Source organism: Anarhichas minor, unplaced genomic scaffold (assembly GCF_050575085.1).
Source record: "Anarhichas minor isolate MPS153535 unplaced genomic scaffold, ASM5057508v1 ptg000014l, whole genome shotgun sequence".
NCBI classification, from domain to species: Eukaryota; Metazoa; Chordata; class Actinopteri; order Perciformes; family Anarhichadidae; genus Anarhichas; species Anarhichas minor.
The window spans coordinates 16,181,178-16,203,987 of NW_027466460.1; the positions used below are offsets into that span (position 1 = coordinate 16,181,178).

The 22,810-nt window shown below is 42.7% G+C and overlaps 1 protein-coding gene across 1 annotated transcript in view; it reads right to left on the reverse strand.

Moving 5' to 3' along the window:
• lcor (ligand dependent nuclear receptor corepressor) overlaps window positions 1–21,473 on the reverse strand; it is a 61,756-nt gene extending 40,283 nt beyond the window's left edge. The window contains exon 1 of the mRNA XM_076092035.1: window positions 21,377–21,473. Coding sequence (XP_075948150.1) covers window positions 21,377–21,473 — 97 coding nt within the window. The remainder of the gene's footprint in view (window positions 1–21,376) is intronic.
• Between the last annotated feature and the right edge of the window lie 1,337 nt (window positions 21,474–22,810).

Genomic DNA, 22,810 nt, shown 5'->3' on the forward strand with positions numbered 1-22,810 from the left:
ACACACACACACACACACACACACACACACACACACACACACACACACACACACACACACACACACACACACAGGGCTTATGTGATCACTGTAGAGCTATATTTACAGAGTATGTGTGAGGGTTAAAGAGCGCACAACATACTGAGGGAGGGGGGATTGAAGGCGACCTTCAGCTGAGACATAACACACTCTTTTTCTACCTTTTCTACCATTTCCTCTCCCCTCCCCCTCTCAGGAACATCCTTTTCATTCCCTCTTTCGTTCATTTGCTTTTAATAACTCTATGGACATTCTTCTCTTACGTCAACTCTCCTGCCCCCGTTTGGTGGATGTCTGGTTTATTTTTCATTTGTTCACTCAGTCTTTAATACCGTCTCGTATTCTTTTATGCCCTCATTGAATGATTCATTTCATTAATTTAATTTAAAGTCATTAATTCTCTCTCTCTCTCTCTGATATATTTGACTCACCTGTCCTTCATTGCTGCAGCTGCACGATCACAGATGAGACATTTTGCCTCTAATAATATACCTGTTAAGATGTCTCACACACACACAGCCAGCCCCCCCCCCCCCCCCCCCCCCCCCACACCCCCACACCCCCACACACACACACACACACAGTGACAAAGACACACAGAGATAATCAGACCTGTGCAGCTTGATTGAAGTAACTTTTTGAATTATTCAGCTGTTTTAGTTTCAGATACAAAGAGAACAGCTGACTCTGTGCTTTAGTAATGTTGCAGGTTTTTCTTAAACTAAAGCTGCAACTAACAATTATTCTCATCATTGATTATTAATGATTCATTTTCTCAGTTAATGGATTTTCACAGATTTTGGTCTAAAATTGTGATCCTACAGCCTGAGATTCTGTCTTTAAGTCGCTTGTTTTGTCTAAAACACAAAGATATTTGGTTCACATCCGACTGTAAAGCAATGAATCTCCGTCTGTGTCCTTCGCACGTCTCAAGAACCGCCCAGCCGATCTACTTCACGCTTGGCAGCTGTATTGTTGGCGACACAGGGACGCGCAGCGACGAAGTCGGTGCAATTTGGACTTCAGAATATTAGACGCACATAATACCTAAATCATGGTATGAGGAGGGATAAGGCAACTAATATGTTATTATTTGTATTTTTTGTGTCATTAACTAACAGGGATAATGGACAGCGTTGATGTCCCAGAGCTTCAGCATCACTCCCTCCCGGGAAAACACTAAATATTAAAGCTGCAGAATGATGGTGGTCATGATCCAGATCATCAAATCACATCACAGAGTCACGACATAAACATCACGTTACTTTCTGCATCTGTTGCTGTTGATTTTGCACAGAACAGCTGCACATGAACGTCACCCAGAGGAGACTAAAACACCGACACTGTGTCAACTCGTATTCTGACATAATGATTCACTTTGACAAACCGAAGAGTTAAGACACGTTATGTTACATATCAGCTTCTGGAGAAGCACGAGCGCGTCTTCTTCTTCTAATAAGACACAAAGGATCTGATCGAGCAGCGATTCCTCCGCGAGAGAGAAGCCGCCCCGCTGTGAAGCTCCGTCCGTCTCCTCCCCCTCTCCACGTAAACACACGGCTCATACCGAGGCCTCGTTCTGACCGACTGATTGACAAACTCTATATTTATATATGCACGTGTGTGTGTGTGTGTGTGTGTGTGTGTGTTGTGCCGATACATGCACTAAATGACGAACAGGGATAAGAGCGAAACCCACAGAAGCCATTATGGTGTTAAATCCACACAAAAAAAGAAATCCTGCACAACATACACTGAGGCAGATTAATGGTCGTCCACGTCCGGCCATAAGCCAGCGTTACGTCAACGCTGCACTTGCTCCTAAAACACACACTAATGACCACATGTGCTGACATTTGCAGCTGTCATTAACTCCCACTTAAGAGAAAATACTAATAATGGAAAAGAAGAAGCAGGTTAAAGTCTCGGCCAAGAGGGCAGCATGAAGTCAGCGTAAATATAAAAGAGACGGCATAAACAGGCCGCTCATACACAACACAAAAGAGCTTCGAGAATATCAACTACTGTCACTTTCAATGCATCTTGCAAATGAAATTTGTTTTTTTTTGTGTTGCAAAAATGTGCCTAACCAATCACAGCGGGCTCTGGGGAACAACAACAACAACAACAACAACAACATGTTGTTTGATTTCTTTCCAAGTGAAATGGAAAGATGGTTCCATGTTTTGACCTGCAGTTAGAAGTGTATTTCTGCCTCAAAGTACATAATGAGCGTAACAGAACTTAAACCCGTAGCTGAGCAAAACGTCTGCCAGCAGATGTCATCACAGCGAGCTGTCAGGGGACAAGTTTGTGCCTCAAAGACGTTGCCTTTTAAGGAACGGTACTGTAAGGATTCATTCATTCATTTAAGGTACCGACTGTAAACCAAAACGTTCCAGTCTCTGGAAGTCGATGTCATTACAACTAAGTAGGAACTTTAAAAATCTATAGAAAATCCACCAACCTTATAAGAGCCGAACATACACTTGTGCATGTACACACAATATATTAAAAAAAGAAGGGAATGAAACTTCAAAATAATGCAACAAACTCTGAACACTTCTCAGCAGTGTGACTGACGGAGAGCTGTGACCCACAACATGTTGCCTTTATGGAGAAGAGACAAAATATTCTGATTCATTTCAGCATTTTTATCAAAAGCAGCACGTGGCGAGATTTAGTTTGTGGTCCTCAAAGCAATCGGAAAATTCAACAGCATGTAAATACTTTTGCCTGCGTACACACACACACACACACACACACACACACACACAAAGACACAAAGACACAAAGACACAAGGATGATTTTACATCTTTCAGCCTGAACAGCATCAAACAGATATGAGGATTGGTTGAAATCTGGGTGAGTTAACGAGGTCAGGAGGCCCAGGGCTGATGGGACAAAAACATATTTTAGGACTTCAGTATGTGTGTGTGTGACATTATGGTTATCATATGATTTTCACATGAAGTTGTGCTGCTTATGGTTTGACGGACAAAGAAAGCGATTCACAGACAGCAGGGCGCGTAAGCAAAGGATTTATGGACCAAATAAGAGAAATTCCCCTAAAAACACACAAAGACGATTGTGTGTTTGATGTGATCGGGAGCTGGTTGACTTGTTCCTGTAGCTTTGGGTACATGCAGTTTATTGGAACAAAGAGGAAAAATTTGGCGAGTTTTGGTATTTGATCAACTGAAAGGGAAATTTAGATTTTGAAAGACTGAAGATCTGTCGCCTCAGATATTTAAAAGGTCTTCAATTATGTGTAAAGTATCACCGTAGTCTCTGAAGAGCCGTTTTGATTCGGGCCGTCGCCATCTTGGCAGTGAGGACCGTTATTTTGCACCAGGCTGTAAACATGTTTATTGCTGCTGTAAAGTTAGCCATTTAAACATGGGGGTCTATTGGGATCGGAAGGAGGCGGCCTCAAGTGGCCATTTGAGGAACTGCAGTTTTTTGGCACGTATGCGTTGGCTTCAGTTTTTTCAGCACCGGACGTTTAAACGTTGGTGGCTTCACCATCAGATCTGTTATTGGGGATCTTACAGGATTTAATACACAGATACCAGTGTAACATGATTGGAAGCAGTGGATGCAGAGCCAGAATTGGTCTATGTGGCTTTTTCTAGATGAGAAGCACTTTTGGGTCCGTTTAAAAAACAAACAACCAGTAAGCTGACAGTTAAACTATTTAATGATATCGAGACGCGTCTCTTGACTAGAATCTAGAAATGCACCCAGTAGAGTGTGTCTGCAACAACCACTGATGTTTAATTGTTGCGGGTCCCCAAGTGCCTATATTTTACAGGACGTGATGGCTGCGCACCGAGATAACGTTGATTTAACTTTTGGAACGCTGCAGCGCGCTTTGGGACTTTGACGTAAGCAAAGAAAACAAGAAAGTTTAAGTCAAAGTACATCGTGCACTATTTCATACATCAAATATGGCATCGGCAACCATTTTCTTTCAACCCCCTCAACAAATATCTTTCTTAATCAATTCGAGACAATGAGCAGGCCGCCCAACTATAGCGGCATCATGCGACTCACTTCCTGTAGTTCAGTGATCGTTCCGGCTTCAGTCGGTGATTAACTACATCTCAGGATGTTTTCTGGACTAAAACATCAGAGAGCAGGCGTTGAAAGAAAGAAACCTGAGCAGCAGGTTTGGTCATCGTTGGTGTTCAGAACTCAATCACTTGTACACCAAACACCTTTATTAATGAGCTACAAATCCTGTTCTTGCTAACCTCTATGTAACTTCTCACCTTGTAATGATGTAGACGTGTACTCCAGGGTGTGATCAGTGCAGCAGAGCACCTGGTCTTTGAAGTCTGAGTTACAAAGTCCTTTATTTTGTCTTCAAATGAGAGCACGAGACGCGGACGCCGCACGACAATCACAGTTATTTCTGCGACTTTATTTCGTTGCATTTCAACATCATTTGTATCAGTTTCGATAAGAATTAACTTCCAGGTTTTTATTACCGTGGGTCCACAGTGCATCGCAAACCAGAGGGATCAGCTTGGCTTTCGCCCTCCAACGACCACACACGTGAGCGATTTAACCGCTGAGTAAAGTGATATCACAACTGACAGGAATGACAAGAAGAGAAGGAGAAATAGCTTGATTGGCATTCAAAAGCATTATGAAAGTCATTGTTTAAATCCAGTGAGGTTTGGTCATCAACAACTTTAGGCCATGTGAATTATAAATGACATAATTATTAGGAAATGATATTCAATTATTTTCAAACAGTGAACTAAAAGTCTTGTTTTTCTCTTTTCTAAATGACCACAAAAGAAGCAGAAATGCTGCAAGATTTGAAAACGGTTTTGGGGATTCATACCAGAAAACCAGTCACATGACCACGAGGGGCTTCAATCTGTATCTGTTTACAGAGAGAGAACAACGAGAGAGAAAGGGCAGGAAAGAGGAACGGAAGTTCCTCATGCACCTGCATTGCGCACACACACACACACACACACACACACTAGTATAGTTGATCCGTGCACGCTTGTGAACCGCAGATTAATTACACAGTTTAACCGTCAAAGTGTGACGGAAAGTTTTACTGACGATCGTTATCGGCCGATATTCAGTAGAAATATGCGATCAGGAGATCAGCGTTCAGGCTTTCAAAGTCGTCGATCTCTGATGACGTCACAATGTGAACAAATCTGTGTTTAAACCAGCAGGAGGAGAAACAGCAACGTTAGCAGCACCGCTAACGGCTAACGTACAGAGGTTCCATTGAATTACATCATGACGTGTTCAAGCTCCATTAAGTAAAAATCAGTGTTGGGCAAAGGTAAAATATAACGTTGTCATGATGCGTTCACATGTCATCTTGTAAAATGTAGTTTTTGGTTATTATAGAAAAACATAAAAGCATGTATATCCAAGTATTCTGATTAAGATTAGTATGATTTAACAGTTTGATCAGATTTTATGAGAAATGTAAGTTACTATGTCCTCGTTATTGTCAATTTAGACGCCGTAGACGATATATGATCTCATCACGATACGATTCCATTGAAAGACAATAAATTATCATTTTCAATTCTGTAAATCTGCACGGCCACAATAGTTTAAATCGCAGGCTGAAAGAAAAAGAAAGTCGTGTGTTTGCCAAGATATCTAAACGCCGACTTAGTTTTTTTGAGTGGACTTTAACTTTAAAGAAGACAGACCCCTGATAGCCGGACGTGGGCGTGTCCTCCTGCAAGCCTGCAGGTCAACAAATGCTCCTCTTTTGATTTCAAGCGCTCAGACGCCAAAAACACGCTGGAGAAGAAAAACAGAGAGAGAAAGGATTGAGATCCACCTTTAACGAATCTGTGCGCTTTCTAAAAGTTGATGTTGCAGCTATTTGTTATGTGCTCCCTCTAATGTCATCAATACACTTCCATACACGCAGCGCACCGTACCCAAGGGAGCTCTAACGACCATTTCCCTTTTTGCAAATCAAAGGTCTGGTGAACTCTCTTAGTGTGTGTGTGTGTGTATGTGTGTGTGTGTGTGTATGTGTGTGTGTGCATGTGTGTGTGTGCATGTGTGTGGGAGCAGCTCAAGAGTTCAATATTTGCACAGCAGCAGAGGAGCCTCCTTGCATTAATATTTGATGATATTATCACTAATATGGAGGAATGTTCTCTTACACGGCTCCGCCTGCAGATCAGCAGCACACACACACACACACACACACACACACACACACACACACACACACAGGAAGTCGTTCCTCTCTGTGTGTTTATAGCTCTATCTATCCTTGAACTGTTCCCTAAACAGCCACCTGCCCAATTTGTCTTCACAGTCCAAAGGTGGCCGGTCCAAAGAGCCGCTGATAGGGCGGCGACACACCTTAGTTCACAAAATGTTCTCGACTCATTAACCACATCCAAAACCGACGCGCTGCATGTGACCGCGATGTGACACTGATAAAGCAGCACTAAAGCCAGTTTGAGCGACTCGCAGGTTCTCTGGTCCTTTTCAGTTCATGCGGGAAAAACATCTCTGAAATACTTCCTGGTTTTAGAGCCAAAAACAAATAATCAAAAACGAAAATTCCTGCCAAATATACGTTTCATAGGACTTTGCTGCTCAGCCAATGACGATAAGAACACAGCAGTTAAACTGTGGAAATAAGGTTCATTGCCTCACATCTGTACTGTGAATATGAAGCTACAGCAGCCGGTTAGCTTAGCTTAGCACAAAGCCTGGAGAACAGCTCTGTGGAGATACGTTCATGACTAAAGTACATTTCTGAACGCTGATGTTTTCATCAGCATCGTTTAAGCGTTTTGCACAAAAGTGTAATTAGATGCTGTGGTTTTAACTTACAAACGTTTAAACTGGTTTACTGAGAAAACCACATTGAAAGAATCTCGTGAATCTCGTGAAGGATCATAATGCAGCAGCGTCTCACATAATGTAATCAACCAATTCATCAAATCTTACCTGAACCATATCTCAAATGAAACAAAAACACGTACAATGTTTCCATTTCATCTGCCGGCTACGAGACTCGACACAACGTTGCAGTCGTGCATATCATTTAAAAAAAGAGATTTATGTGTTTAAGCTGCGTTTGAGGTGTCCTGACAACACGTGAGCGTGATGTAATCACATCTTCTGTCGACAGATGTGCCTCTAATCTGTTTCTCTTTCTCCTTTACAAGTATGTTCTCTTCATATGGCTCGCACCGGTTTGTCCTTGTGGATCCGATCTCAGACACCGATTCATACGAGCTCCTCAGAGGGCGACAGTGCTTTCATTGTTACTGCAGATGAAATGTCCAAATTGCAAAACGCCTGCAGTGAGAATTAGCCAGAGACGGAGATAATGTGTTTCGTGCAGCTTTTTAAGTAAGGAAGACAAATAGCTTCAAGTTAAAAGTCTCTAATCAGAAGAAATGCTTCGAAACCATGAACTCTATTATTATTATTATACTATATACTATTATTTCAGATTAGTGGAAATAAAACATCAAAAATACACATTGAGGTGTTTATTTTACGACTTTGTCCATTTGAGTCTGTAGATTTCTCCTAAATTCACACAAAGTTTGACTTCTTTGATTCTTTAATTTGAGCTTCTCACATGTCAGGATTTGCTGTTTTTCCTCTGAATTACATCAAAACAGATTAAATGTTTTTGGTTTTTGGACTTTTGTTCTGACTGGTCGTGGGAATCGTGATGAATATTTGACAATTTTCAAAATAACTATTTGCAGACTAAAAGTTAACCGATTCATTGAATATACAATTGTCTGATTAGTGATTAATAATAATAACAACCATTAAATGTTCAAATCACAGATGTTTTACAACTAGTTCCACAACATTCAACCTCTTACATTCAGCCAGCAGCTGCAAAAAGCTAAAAACAGAATTTTAAGCTCAGCGATTGGATGTTTCTCACCGCAATGCTTCTTGGGAATCGTAGTCGACTTCTTTCCTCAGCTTTCAAAGAACCAACGTAGTTTCCGACTTTCTGCACCGAGGAGTCGACCGAGAAGAGCTTCATGTCCATCCAGCTTTTGGACAAACTCACTGACTCCTCTTACTGACTCTTACTGACTTCTACCTCCGGCCAAATTCAGCCCCACCCACTTCTACCCCCCCCCCCCCCCACACACACACACACACACACACACACGCACACACTTTTACCACAATTTCCTTCTCAGATGATATGTCAAAGGAATTTGTCCTTCTGGTTTTGACCCTTACATTCATTACCACGGCTCTCAGCTCCTCAGCGAGCCACACAGAGCTCTCATTGTCAAAACCGCAACACTGGCGGCTGAAATCTCCCAATTGCATGAAACTGTCGTGCTAATTAACCACAGAAAAGTGTGTTTCATGCAGCTTTTTGGAGCAAAGCATGCAAAACGACTGCGAATTAGATTCACATCAGAGAGAAAAAAAAACCCCGATCCTAAACATCATCTGAAGCTTTTATTTTAGAGCGTTGAAAAAGCAATAACTTTAAAAACATTTGCTCCACACGGATCAGAATCTATCTCCCAGTTTGAATATTGAATGCACAGAAATTACACTTTGAATTAATTTTTTTTGTCAATTTTTTTGTCTCTGTCATTTATTTTTATCTTAATTATTTTCAAGCTTTACTCGACTAAATAATGGAATCTGTGCCGGGTTTTGGTGTGTGCACACATGTAGCTGCTCATTCAAAAGTCCCATGATCCGACCAAAGTAGCGTTACGTCTGTACAGACGTGTGAGAAGTAATAATATTAGTGAGGAGAAGGATAAAAATGGACACAGAGAGGAAATGTGGAGGAGAAAAAACTCCAACCTGCCTACGCTTCAATTAAGTCTGAGAAGAAAATGTCTACAGCCGCCACTGCAACAGTGCGTGTGCGTGTGTGTGTGTGTGTGCGCATCATAATTAAAAGTTGCTGAACATACTGTAAGTGCCTCTTGGCAGAAATGAAATGAAAACATGTATTCCTCTATTCCTGCAGTGACACTGCGTGACGTGATTTTTAATAAAATATCAAAATACTGGTGTCAGAATAAGAAGGAAAGAGAGAAAGAAGAAGAGGAGAGTAAGTTGACAAGGAGAAGGATCACAGAAAAAAAAGAGGGTGAAGTACAAGAAAACTAAAGAGGAAGAGAGGGATGAGAGAGGAAGCAACAGGAAGGAGATAAAAATACAAGTGACATTTCTCCTGACGGTGACGGGAGTGATGGCGGCGGCAGAGCAGCGTTTGTTGCTTGACCTTCACTTTTATTCCAGTGTGTGTGTGTGTGTGTGTGTGTGTGTGTGTGTGTGTGTGCAGCAGCCTGGTGGGCTTGAATCCTAACTGAGGGTGACACGGTCGCACACAGAGGAGAGCCCCCCCCCCCCCAGCACAGCCCGGCCCTCACACAGCACAGCTGGCCCCGTCACCTCCACTTATCCTGCCCGACTCCCAGTCTGCATGTACAGTAACTCTCTCTCTCTCTGAGTGTGTGAGTGTGTGTGTGTCCAGTATATTACTGGGTAAAAGCCAGATGCAGAAGCTTGTGAGTGTCAAGGTGCATTCAATAATTGTACTGTCCCGCTGCACTGTGGGATCATAAATTATCTGAAGGGTTGCCAGGTTTGTTTTGTTGGATGCTGACGTCTAATGGCCGTGCATAAATCAGAGCTCGTGGTGCAGTTACAATAAAACAAGTCTTTAAACTTCTGGCTGACATGAGTTTAACCGCATCAGGATGGCGGCTTTGAGAGTGTTTTATCCAATATGAACCAGCTGAACTGATCATTCAAGTCATCCATTAGTCGATTTCAAGGAATTGCTGCTTGTCTCTGTTTTTAGAGCGTTCTAGATCGTTGTGAATGTTGTGAATGTTCTGGGCCGTTGGTCGAACACTCTTTGACTCTGCTCAATATTGAGCCAGCAAGAAAACATTGTCACAGCTTTACAATGTTCTGCACAAAGTGCTCACTGAAGGTGATGAAGGTGAGGCCATTATGTGTTCTGTACCTCAAGGTGACGACTCACGAGGACACAACATATGGCGGTGGAGGAAAGTCAGGCTTCTCTGCAGCCAAACGTTCTGCGTGACTCCACCAAACCCAGCTCATTCATCAGCTGCTTCAACGCCGCCGCTGTTGTGCTCGCGGTGCAATGAAATATTCACAAACAGAACAATAAATGGAATACAACGAGCGCATCGCAGACTCCGATAGAACACGACATCGAAGCGATTTTGTGACCGCGCACACCTACACGTAGTGAGCAACTATATGAGAGCAGCGGGAAGTCTGCAGGGAAACAAGTAACGTAAGAGTGCAGGTTTGTAGACAAAGAAACAGAAATGGCTGGTGAGGTGGGAGTTAAGGTGGGCTGAAGAAATGTCTCATGTGTGGGAGAGAGAAACAATATCCATCGCTGCTTCACAGCATCCAATGTCACTGCTAAATCTGATGGCTTACAGTGAAAGTAAGAGAAAGTTAAGATAAGAATAGCAGAGCGTTGCTGCATGAGGTCTCACTGTGTCACTGGGTCACATGTTCCTTCATCACCATGAACTCACACACTCACCTGCTGCCACAAATACTCACCAGAGCACCAAATGTGCATTCATCTACTTCCTTCTGTTTGAGTAACGTTTGCTTAGAACTACAGAGACCGGCTGTTTTGGGGCTTACTGAGCCTTCAAAGTAAGCCAAAAAAACTTATATTAATTCATTTTTATAGATTTAAGATGAGGAACCATTGGGTTTGGTACTGTGTGACACAGACAGAGTAGTGATGTCCGGAAATACTGAGGGACACAGTAACGCATTGTTGGTTTTGGTCCATTAATGGCAAATTAAAATAGAAAAATGTACCGTGAAACTGTGTAGATTAAGACCAGCCTTAACATTTAAAGAATGAAATGAATGGTTTCCTCAATCTTGACCACTTTACGTACTTCCTCCTCTTGTACGGAACTGAAACATCTCACGCCGCTCCATCTTTGAGTATTTTACGATGTTGGTCGTTTCATCATCTACATTATTCAGCGTCGGGTTGGTTTGTTCATCTACTGCTGGCTGCTTGGTGCCATTCTCTCTTCCTCCAGGCCGTGAACACGTTGGCTTTCTGATTAAAAACTGTTTCCTTATTTTTACCCAAATCCCACGACAAAGAATCGACCGCTCATTGGCTGCCATGGATCACCTGCAGCGGCCCACAGGGGACAGCAGCTGCACTCAGGTGTGTCAACACAACTAATAAAGTATGAGCGAGGTGAAAAACAAAAAGTGTCGGGGGCATTTTATGTCCATTTATTTTTAATTACTTTGTTGTTTTATGAATTTTAAAAAGGCCTTTTGCCCTCAAGCCGCCGTTAATGTCTGACCTCGGTCACCAAACTGTCAGCTTTGATGTGAGTCTTTAATTTTTAATGGTTGATTTCGGTTTCATGCATGCCCTCGTTTATTATCATTAAAAAAACAAAACACCACGAGCTCTTTTTCTGCAAAACAACATAATCAGACCTTTAGCAGCAGGGCTGACATGTAATGTTTCTCTTGAGGGTAGCACATGCATTCAAATCAAAAGGTTTACGTGTGTTAAAACTTAGTAAAAAGGTTATTTACATTACGTTTTGTCTATTTCAATTACTCTTAGAACCTGGCTGACCCATCGACAAGTTTATCAGAGATATACAATGTTGGCTCGAATATATTATTTAAGGGTTCAAATAAAATCTAAAACGAGCTTTAACTTCACTTCTCTCAAATATCAACATTATTATCATTATTATTATTTATGAAGCACTAAAATTAGGATAAGTAATTTGCAAAAAAATATATAATGAAATAATACATTACATTACATTTACATTACAGTCATTTAGCAGACGCTTTTATCCAAAGCGACTTACAATTCAGATCAGATTCTATCACATTTCTACACCGTAGGCACAGCTACGGGAGCAAACTAATACCGCATATTATGCTGTTGGGCCAATCATCATCACCGCAGGGGGGGTGCCTCCACCGCGACAGCCCGTACAAGTCGACCTCTGAAAGTGTTCCAGCATGAATCTGTATTTTAAGTTAAGAGGAGGTTCATTTACTTCCAGGAAGCGTTTGTCTTTAATTCATCTACAAACCAATGTCTTGAAAAACACGAAGTAGATCTGCGGGAAATAAAGACGGTGCTTTGATTGTCGTTTCCTGTGTGTGAGGCAGCAGCAGAGGATTCAACCTGCGTCTCCATGCGCTCCACATCGTGTCCAAGGCCAACTCATAATGAAGTCGCATTCCGTCTTTGAATTGCAAATAATTGCCTTTTGTTTCCGAGTCATTTGTTGTGCAAACCTCATCCGTCACCTGTCCTCCTGTTTTTTTTTTGTATAAAAGCAACATACCTTCTGAAACACTCCCTCCTCTCTCCCTCTATTGTTCCAACTCGCCCATCTGTCTCCCTCTTTGAGGAACTACATTTCCCAGGGTGCACCTGTGGGCAGTAGCGGCCTGGCGCGCTGCCATGCCCAGTGGGTGATTCTTTAAACAAACACACACACACACACACACACACACACACACACACACACACACACACACACACACACACACACACACACACACACACACACACACACACACACACACACACACACACACACACACACACACACACACACACACACACACACACACACACACACACACACACACACACACACACACACACACACACACACACACACACACACACACACACACACACACACACACACACACACACACACACACACACACACACACACACACACACACACAAGCACTGCTCAACAACCAGAATATTTGATTCACAGTTCACACACACACTTAAAAAAGCAGTCAGGATTTTGAGGATTCTGCTTGATCGCATTAATTTGTATTTATGCAGAATATGTTTATTTATAGTCAATTCAATTTGTTTATCCGTGTCTTCTTTAAGTGGAGCCTAAATGTTTCCTTGTTTTTTTATATATACATCTTTAGTCTTCATGATTTGAATGACACTTCTGGTGATGAGCAGTAACAACATGCCGTACCAATGACTCTATAGGGACTTCTTTTCTCCTAACTTCTTATATTCACTCAAACCAACTATATTGTTCCTGTAACTAACCATTATTTTCAGTATCGATTAAACATTTGGTCTATAAAATGTTCAAGCTGACATCTTCAAAGGTCTTAATTTGTCCGACCAACAGTCCAACGACCCAAAGATATTCAGTAAACAATGATATAAAACAGATGATGAGCTGGACCTATGTCGTGTTCTTTAATCAGCAAATTAAATGAATCAAACAGTTGCCGATAATTTACCCGTTGCTGCTCCAGACTGTGAACATCAACATGTTGCAGATTATTTATTTAATGATTCGGAGCAGACGGTTGCAGACTGTCCCTTTAACTCTGAACCATGACAGCTTAACACTGCTTAACCGCCTGCTCAGCTTCATTATTATCTCATTAGCCGGTTCCTCTTGCTTCAGGAATACCGAGGTGCCGCTTAGTATTAATTCACTGTTAATGACACACTGAATGGCACACACTTTTATTCTAATTCCATTCATGACGCATTCTCAGGGAGACGCAGAGTTTTCAGACAAAATAATAAAGCGGTCCCCGAGCGTAATCATCACCGCTGACCAGATAAGTCTTAACCCTCTCCCAGCTCTTTGAAGAAGTGAAGACTGAACAAACTGTCCAAAAGTGTCCTCACTTTCAATGTCCAAAATGGGTCCTTACAAAGATAGAGGAGCACACACAGTCGTGCAACTGTAACCGTTACTTCCCTAAAGCTAAACTTACTCAAACTTAAACCAAGTCTTCACCCTAAAATGTAATGATTTACATTATGGGGACTCACTGTCCATTTGTCCCCAAATGGACAGTGAGTCCCCACAATGTCAGTGTGTGAACAGATGTATGTCCCCACAACTTCATTTATACACGCCCAAACACACACACACACACACACACACACACACACACACAAAGAGTTGTGTTTTGATAACTTTACAGGACATTACATTGACAAACACTAATTCTCTGGGGACATACCTAAACAATAACTGCTACTTACCGAAGGCTAAACTTACCCCAAACCTTAAACCAAGTCTTCACACTGAAACAAAATATTTACATTATGGGGACCTACATTTTGGAGAGTCCGAGCAATGTAAAAGAGTAAACACATTTAAGTCCCCACAACACGAGTAATACACACCCAAGCACACACACACACACACACACACACACACACACACACACACACACACACACTGGCTCCTCCATGCCAGTGATCAAATAGCCTGAAAAGCTAATTGCTCATACGTGACCTTCCACACAAAAGCAGCCATTATGGAAGAATAAGAAGGAATTCACTAAAGGTGGGTCCAAGTAAACATTCCTGCGGCCCTAAGGCCTTGACACCTTTCACAGTGTGTGTGTGTGTGTGTGTGTGTGTACTCCAAACACAAACTCTATATTGTGCATGAGCCCACATGGTGTCAGTGTACAAATAATTGTACCAAGGAGGTCAGGGAGCTCACATAACAAAGGGAACACACACACACACACACACACAATGGAATGCTTACATAAATTTTGGTTTGAGTCGAGGACGCAGTGTGCAAAGTTTAAGGAAACGGAGGACTTTGGTCGCTGGTGAGACCAGGAAGCTGACGTGTTGCTTCTCTGTCAAAAAAAATAAAGATATCTGATCTCCAAACTATCAGAAATCATAGACACCATTTTAATCCTTCTGTTTTTATGGATATAGACTGAGAAAGGATTGACAAACAATCAGGTGTTGGACAAAAAGAAGACACAAATAAAAAGGTCTGCACACTGGAGCTCCCTCAAGTTCATACGATGTTACGAGAGAATACAAAATAAGAAAATAGGGCAAAATTAAATGAAAATTTATTTTTAAAAATTGTCTCAATGTGACATCAAATCCCACTCAATTACAGAACAGACATTAGTAAGATATTAAACAATTCAATCTGGTTATTGCGACACATAAAGACGTGTTTTGGGGGACGGAGGCAACTTTAACAACAACAGAAGCATAAAATAAGATTGTGTGTTATCAGCAGGTGAATCCTTCATCGGCCGAAGTCAAATACCAACCAACTGATAAACAGTCCAGCTGCAGCATCTATATCCTGCTTTTTAGTTATTTATCATCTGAATATTAGACTCTCAGCATTTCTTTCATCCTGCCCGGCTCTGATTTAGCATATTAAATATATTCAAGGGACTTCTATTGCTATCATTTATAATTATTATTGATTTTATCCTGCAGAACAATGAGGAAGATCTCCACACAACGCTGGGCCACGTGTGCATTGTAGAGGTGGGTGTCTAAGAGACAAACACACTTACAGAGAGTTTAATAATCATTATTATTATTTATCAAAAATCTTATAGTGTAAATGGTCTCTTACCATATGTCTCTAATGGTCAACCAGACAATATTGTTGCAACATTGATATTGAGGTATTTTATCACAAAATATTGTGATATTCAATAATATATAACAAACATTTTGGCCTCTTATGTGGCATTTCTCTTCAAGATGCTCCAACACTCAACAACAATAGTTAAAAGCTTCCGGTCCCCATCAGATAAACGAGAAAGATCCCCGGGGAGAAAATAAAATACAACAAAGATGGATGAAGAAGATTAGAAAAATAAGAAGAGAAACTTTTGAGGAAGTCAGCTGCCTCCCTCCTCTCCTGAGACTCAAAACCAGTCTGTTCTGTTAAAGCTGTCACACTCTCTGCCTCTTTAACAAGTTGAAGAAAAGCGCAAAACATTTGACTAATTTCACTACAGCCGGCAAAAAGCAACATGAAATGTTTTACTCCTCAGAAGCGGAGAGCGACTGCGGTCTGAATCCTTCTGGCAGTTTAGATAAAGGTGCGTTATTACTGTTTGAACATGAGGCAGAACGTCGCTGGAGAAGAGCACGACTCTCTGGAAAAATATAGGTTTACACACACACACACCTTCTGTCGACATTCACTCAGTGCCAGTGGTGTATTTTGTTTTTACACAGATTGCAGTCAAACCCCCCCCCCCACACACACACACACACACACACACACACACACCCCAAAGACAGCAGCCCTCCTCCCACGGGACTCCTGGTTGGCATGGATCAGCTTCACACACACACACACACACACACGCTTTCACACACATTACTGTGGAGCAGGTCGTGTGTATGTGTGTGTGTGTGTGTGTGCGCATGCATGCATGTGTAATGAAGAGGGTACCGCAGAGATTTACAGTGTTGGCACCCGGTCCAGTCGAATGGGTGGATCGCTGCCACTCTCCCCGCCAGCTCCCGATAAAATGTGCCATGTTTTGTTTTCCTCTTTTCAAGTGAGCCCATGAAAAGAATTAGCAAGATGAGAAAGTGGCAGGATGATCTCTCGGGGCGTCCATCTGTCCGTTACTGAAATAACAGCCGTCCGCTTAGAGAAAGGGGTGGTGGGGGGGGGGGGGATTTCGTTGACTTGATAAGAGGAGGATTTGACTCTGAGTACAGCCGGCAATCGAGGGTCTAGCTGGGTAAATGCATGGGTAGATAGATCAGACACTCAACTAAAATAAATGATCTTTAATAATATTGCGACTAGAGCGTGATGAAGAGGAGGAAACATTTGCTGTCTTTAAAGACGCTGCACTCATCCTCCTGACAGCAACTCTTTCCTTAATCAGCGGCAAAGAATAAAAAATAAACCCGAAACATGCAGCCGCTTGCAGTCGATTAACAAATTATTATATATATCTTAATATATGTTATTAGAGAATTATATCTCTTTCTCTCCATGTAATATTTGCGTTCTGTGTTTAAGTACTCGAGACAAAAGCAACGGTTAAAAAAAAAATTGACATGCAAATTCTTCGCAAGACCTTTGTTTGGCTCATTTTATGGAATCAGTGTAGCATTTAAGTTTCATAGAATAAGCAAGCTAGCATGCTAACTAGCATACAATTGGCTAGTTAGCGTGCTAATGCCCTCCCCCTCACTCCCCGCCGCTTCACCAGGAGGAAACCTCCGGTTCTGCCGAGTGAAACCGATGCGGAAGTGTCTTAAAACTTGCATTCTCTCTACTGTCCACCAGGGGGCGACTCCTCTGGTTGTATAGAAGTCTATGAGAAAATGACTCTACTTCTCTCTTGATTTATTAGCTCAGTAAACATTGTAAACATGAGTTTATGGTCTCAATCTCTAGTTTCAAGTCTTCTTCAATACAGCATGATGTTCATTTAGTACATTATGGTCCATTTAGAGTCAAACAGACCATAAAGCAGAGTATGCTTTAGGGCGGGGCTTACTGTGATTGACAGGTCACTGCTGCTACCACACATTGCATCTCTATGTCACTCATCCACATTCAAAATATGGTCACTTCTGTTCATCGGCTGCGAAAAAACCAACATGGCGACTGCAAAATCGCCGAACTCTGGCCTTCAAAACATCAGTCCTATGACGACGTCTACTTCTGATATACAGTCTATGCGCTGCACAGAAGGACAAGCTAGTTACCTAGCGATAGCTAACTCGCCATGCCGTCCTCCGGAGCTGCGTCCGCTAATCTCTCCGGAGAGCTGCGACAACACTTTACGGCCCCCCGCTGGCTTGGTTGTCACCATAACAACTAATATTAATCGACAACTTTTCTTTTGTACAAGTAAAAATGACCCCGACAGAGAAGTGAAATGTCCGCTCTGCTCCTATTCTATTTCTGTGGGTTGGGATTAGTCACCAGAAAAACCCTCGAGAACCCACCTTGCATCTCCACTCATGTTCAGCTCAACCGGGTGGCGTTCTTACTCTTCAGAGAAGCTCTGAGGTGTTGGAAGTTTCAAAAAAAAAAAAAAAAGAAGCAATTCTCTCTCTCTCTCTCTCTCTCTCTCTCTCTCTCTCTCTCTCTCTCTCTCTCTCTCTCTCTCTCTCCTCTCTCTCTCTCTCTCTCTCTCTCTCTCTCTCTCTCTCTCTCTCTCTCTCTCTCTCTCTCTCTCTCTCTCTCTCTCTCTCTCTCTCTCTCTCTCTCTCTCTCTCTCTCTCTCTCTCTCTCTCTCTCTTCTCTCTCTCTCTCTCTCTCTCTCTCTCTCTCTCTCTCTCTCTCTCTCTCTCTCTCTCTCTCTCTCTCTCTCTCTCTCTCTCTCTCTCTCTCTCTCTCTCTCTCTCTCTGCCACAACCTTTCAGCCATCAAATGAGCTGTACTCTCTTACCCAGAATATGTGCCAAAGGAATCAGCAGCTGGGCTTTAATTGCTACCAATTAATACTGATAACCTTTCTATGGCATATCGGCCCTACTTTATTATCAGTACACAGCACAGGGCAAGGAGATGAGGCCGGCGGTGTTGACAAGCTGCCTCCTCTCACATCACTGTAACAAACCGGAGGATGTGCACCTCTCTTACCTGACCTTAGACCAAATGTCTCGATCACTTTAATAACGAGGCCGTTAGATAGAATCACATTCGGCTCATGACGGAGTGTGATTTTATTTAATTGCCGGTATATATTTTTGTGTAAGAATAAAATAATTTCTTTCTCAACGTTGTAGTCTTATTTCGGAGTTTGACAGCTTGTCAAATATCACGTTTTTTTGCTTCAAGACTTTTTGCAAAATGAATTGTCAAGCAAACATTCACTTGTCACTGCTTCTCAATTCAGGATGTGCCGTTTTTCCTTGTCTTATGCGATAGTAAATTCTAAATATTTGGAGTTTTCCAGCAATAGCAATATCTGGATATCTGCCATTTCACATAAATGCCAAAAAATGTATAAAACAATAGCCCAAAATGAACTGAAACACTTTAACGCGCCGCTTTTCTTTCAGGACTCGCAGCACTTTTGGAAACCAAATTCCTCCCCAGGTCAGAAGACAAACTGTATCTTATGACTTTCCAGTTTCTCCCTGTTGTCAGAGCCGATTAGCCAGCAAACCAATAAACACGTCAGACTCCGGCCCTAAAACTTGTCACGCATAGCAAACCAATGATGAGCGTGGACGACCACACACACACACACACACACACACACACACACACACACACACACACACACACACACACACACACACACACACACACACACACACACACACACACACACACACACACACACACACACACACACACACACACACACACACACACACACACACACACACACACACACACACACACACACACACACACACACACACACACACACACACACACACACACACACACACACACACACACACACACACACACACACACACACCTCCCCATATAGAGCTGCAGCAATCTGTAATATCCCACTGTGAGTTCATCCTTCTGCTTTGTGGTATTTGTATCCTCTGTGGTATCACTGTGATATTACTACAAGATATTCAAGGTGCACAATAGCACAGTACATTTGTCATGCTTATAGTATCATTACCAGTACCATTCAGTACCATTATAGGGACTTATTGTCTCAATCAGGTATCTGAATAACATCTTTCTGGTTTTTATTGGACTATTTTCCTCTGGGTAACTGCAACCCTCAAAAAATGTGCTACACTTGCCGACACAGCATCCTGTGCTGCTTTTAACTCCAGTGACCCACAAAATCATTAAAACGGCAACTAATCAGACTATAAATGAAAAGCAAAAACGGGACACAAAGCAGGTGCAGTGTTATAATTAATCTGGACAGAAAATAGGTTACCTCTGTTGAGTCAAAAAAAAAATGTTGGTGTAAAAACTCAGTGGAAAATCACACATTAAATGACCGAGCTGATGGGAGCCAAATGGAGGAGGAAAAGCCTTTTGTTTACACTGCTGATTGTGATTCCTCGCGCTTCATGCTGGAGGTCAGAGATTACCCGACCCTTTAATTTAACACTGCATCCCCTCATTAGGAGGTTTTCTTACTAAAACGAAAACCACATTCGCCTGCTCGGAATCAGGCCATGTGGGTTATTATAGAGCGGTTAGATGGGTAAGTAGGTGACAGTTCAACGCGCAACATCTGGACGTAGAAGTGCTAAACCCCCCCACCAAAATAAAAGCCACTGCGACCCTTCCGCCGCTGGTGCTTCTGCGGTGGGGATGGTGGTGCTCTTATACCGTTTTATACTGCCGCCGATAAAAGCCAGGTTATAAGAGCCGGGGCAGAGAGCCGAGGAAACGTGGAGAGGGTTAGGAGATCAGAGGCGAAGAGTGGATGATAATCTTGCCATAACATCGGGATAGGTCGATGTAACCAGATTAAACTGAGCTAATGAAATACAACAGAAATGGAGGATTGGAGGAGGAGGAGGAGGGGTGGGAGAGATGTATGGATGAGAAGATCCTAAATAAAAACCGACATGAACTAATGAGAAAAAGCAGGGAGAGGTCAAGAACTGAATTTTTTTAAATCAACGAAACAAAGACTGACACGTGGCATTGTCGCTGCTGAATTGACTCTACAGTGCCAGAGAGATAAACATTTTTCTTAACCCCCCCCCAAAAAAATTCATAAATATATCTTAATTCAACCTGCACCGGACAGACTTTCCCAGCGCATCCAGGAGCGCCGTTTCAACAAGTACCACTCCCGGTTTTAAAAAGGCGAGCTTTGGAGGCATTTCTCCCCGTGGACTCCCGCTACACCTTCCCCCTAAAATACAAAATTATTCCCACTGACATTTCCCCCAATGCAGCAATGCGCGCTCCCAAAAGCCAATTGCCAGGGAAGTGGAGGAGGAGGAGGGGGGGGTGTCATGTTTGGAGATTGAGAGCGCGCACTGCCCCACCACCACCAGCAAAAAAAAACTCAACACGGCGGCGCGCGCACGGGCACGCGCCGGCCTATAGCGGGGAAGCCGATTGGCTAAGGTGCAGCTCCATCTGCGCACGTGACATGCCCTGCTTACAATAAATAAACAGCCATGGAATAATGTATATACAAAAAAAATACCCCGGTGGCTCCCAAACTGAATAAAACAACTGTCACAAACACAACGTGCGCAGGTGGAAACACCTGTCAACATGCCGGACACGAGCCTGAAAACTTAGAGAGCTGAACATTTTTTTTGTTGTTTGTGGATGTGTCCGGTTTGGAGGCAGGCGGCGCCAGGCAACAGCCGTGCGTAACACACACACAAAAAAATGACAGCTTCACGTAGAGCCTATAGGTTTTCCGGTGGACATTACAGCCACGGCGATCCGCTCCACGGAAACAAACAGGCAAACACACAGTTACCGGCACCCTGCGGCCCCCCGGAACCGCGCCGCACACACTCGCGCACACAACGCCAAGCGAGCTTACCTACACAGTGAATGAGTTTGTGCCTCCAAGAGTCAAGTTCCTGCCGAAAGCCGCGCCTCTCTACCGTGCATTGCTGCCTTTTGCACAGACTCGCCATTTTCTGTCGGCCCCTCCCGTGGGCGCGCACATACTGCTGGGTGCTTCCCTGCGCGCACGTCACCAGTGGGTTTTTATTCTAGGGCTGGGTGGAGTGAGATATGAGGGGGACGGGGCTGCAGCATCCCCTTTTTCTACAGCGCTCATTTGTCCCACCCACCAAAAAGCGCCCCTTCCTCCTCCCCCTCCTCCTACTCCTCCTCCTCCACCCCTCCCAGCATCTCCGTGCGAGCGTGTGCTGTCATTGGGACGTTTGTCTGCTTTAATGTTGTACAGGGTGCAGCACATGGCGCCTGTGCTCCAAATTTGCCATGACTTAAAGCGATGTGTGTCAAAGGGCGCGCGGCTGTGCCGGGGATTTAAAATGCGCATGAAGACGCTGCATTGTTTAAATTAACAGATATGTTACAGTGCACCTCCAAACCGCGGCAGTAAATAAACTGAAGCCTAGATTGTAAAGACTTTGTATACAAAGAGGCGTTGTTATCAAAAACTGCGACTGTCCGAAACATGGCCATAATGTGCACGTGAGGCTCACGGTGCATCTTTACCAGGAACCCGTCAATTCAACCAGCCTCATCACTAATATTCATGCGCACTAATAGTCTCATTTAGCCAATTAAAGGATTACTACAAGTTCTCTTTTAATGGATTATGTTGCTTTTCAGTACTGAGTCGTATTAAGCAAATTAATAAACGCTCAATTATTCTGCTATCTCAACCCATAATGCATCTCGAGTACAGGATTTGCCATAACGGACAATGTTTAAAACACCATATTAAGATATTATGATTTCATAAATACTGATGGCATGGGTCACGAGAAAAAATGTCATTTGCATCTTTCACACTTCATTTCTTAATTGTTCGACAATAATTATTTAATTTTTATTTAATTTTCCCCAAAAATGTCAATAAGAATTAAGAACTCTTATAAACACAACATGACTAAACATCTGTCCCACACCTGCCTTTATAGTCGGAAACGACAGGAAAGAACATGGGAAATGATTCGGAAATGACAGAATTTTTGTGTCCCAACATTAGAATCCAAATGCTTTTTCAGCAGCGTTTCAATGCTGCTGAAACACTCACAACGACGGGTCTTAAAGGAGTCAGCATACAAATGTGGACGTTTCTAAACTCTCCAAGGCTGCTAAAACCACGTCAGTGTCCTCAGATGTAGTCATGGAGCCGCCTTCGTCCAAATGGGCAGACAGAAGTCAAAACTTCATTTTGTTTAACGGGAAGTACGTATCCAAAGCACTGACCACAGCATGACCTTACAAATATATACAAATACACTCAAGTTGACAGGACAACATGCAAAACAGCACA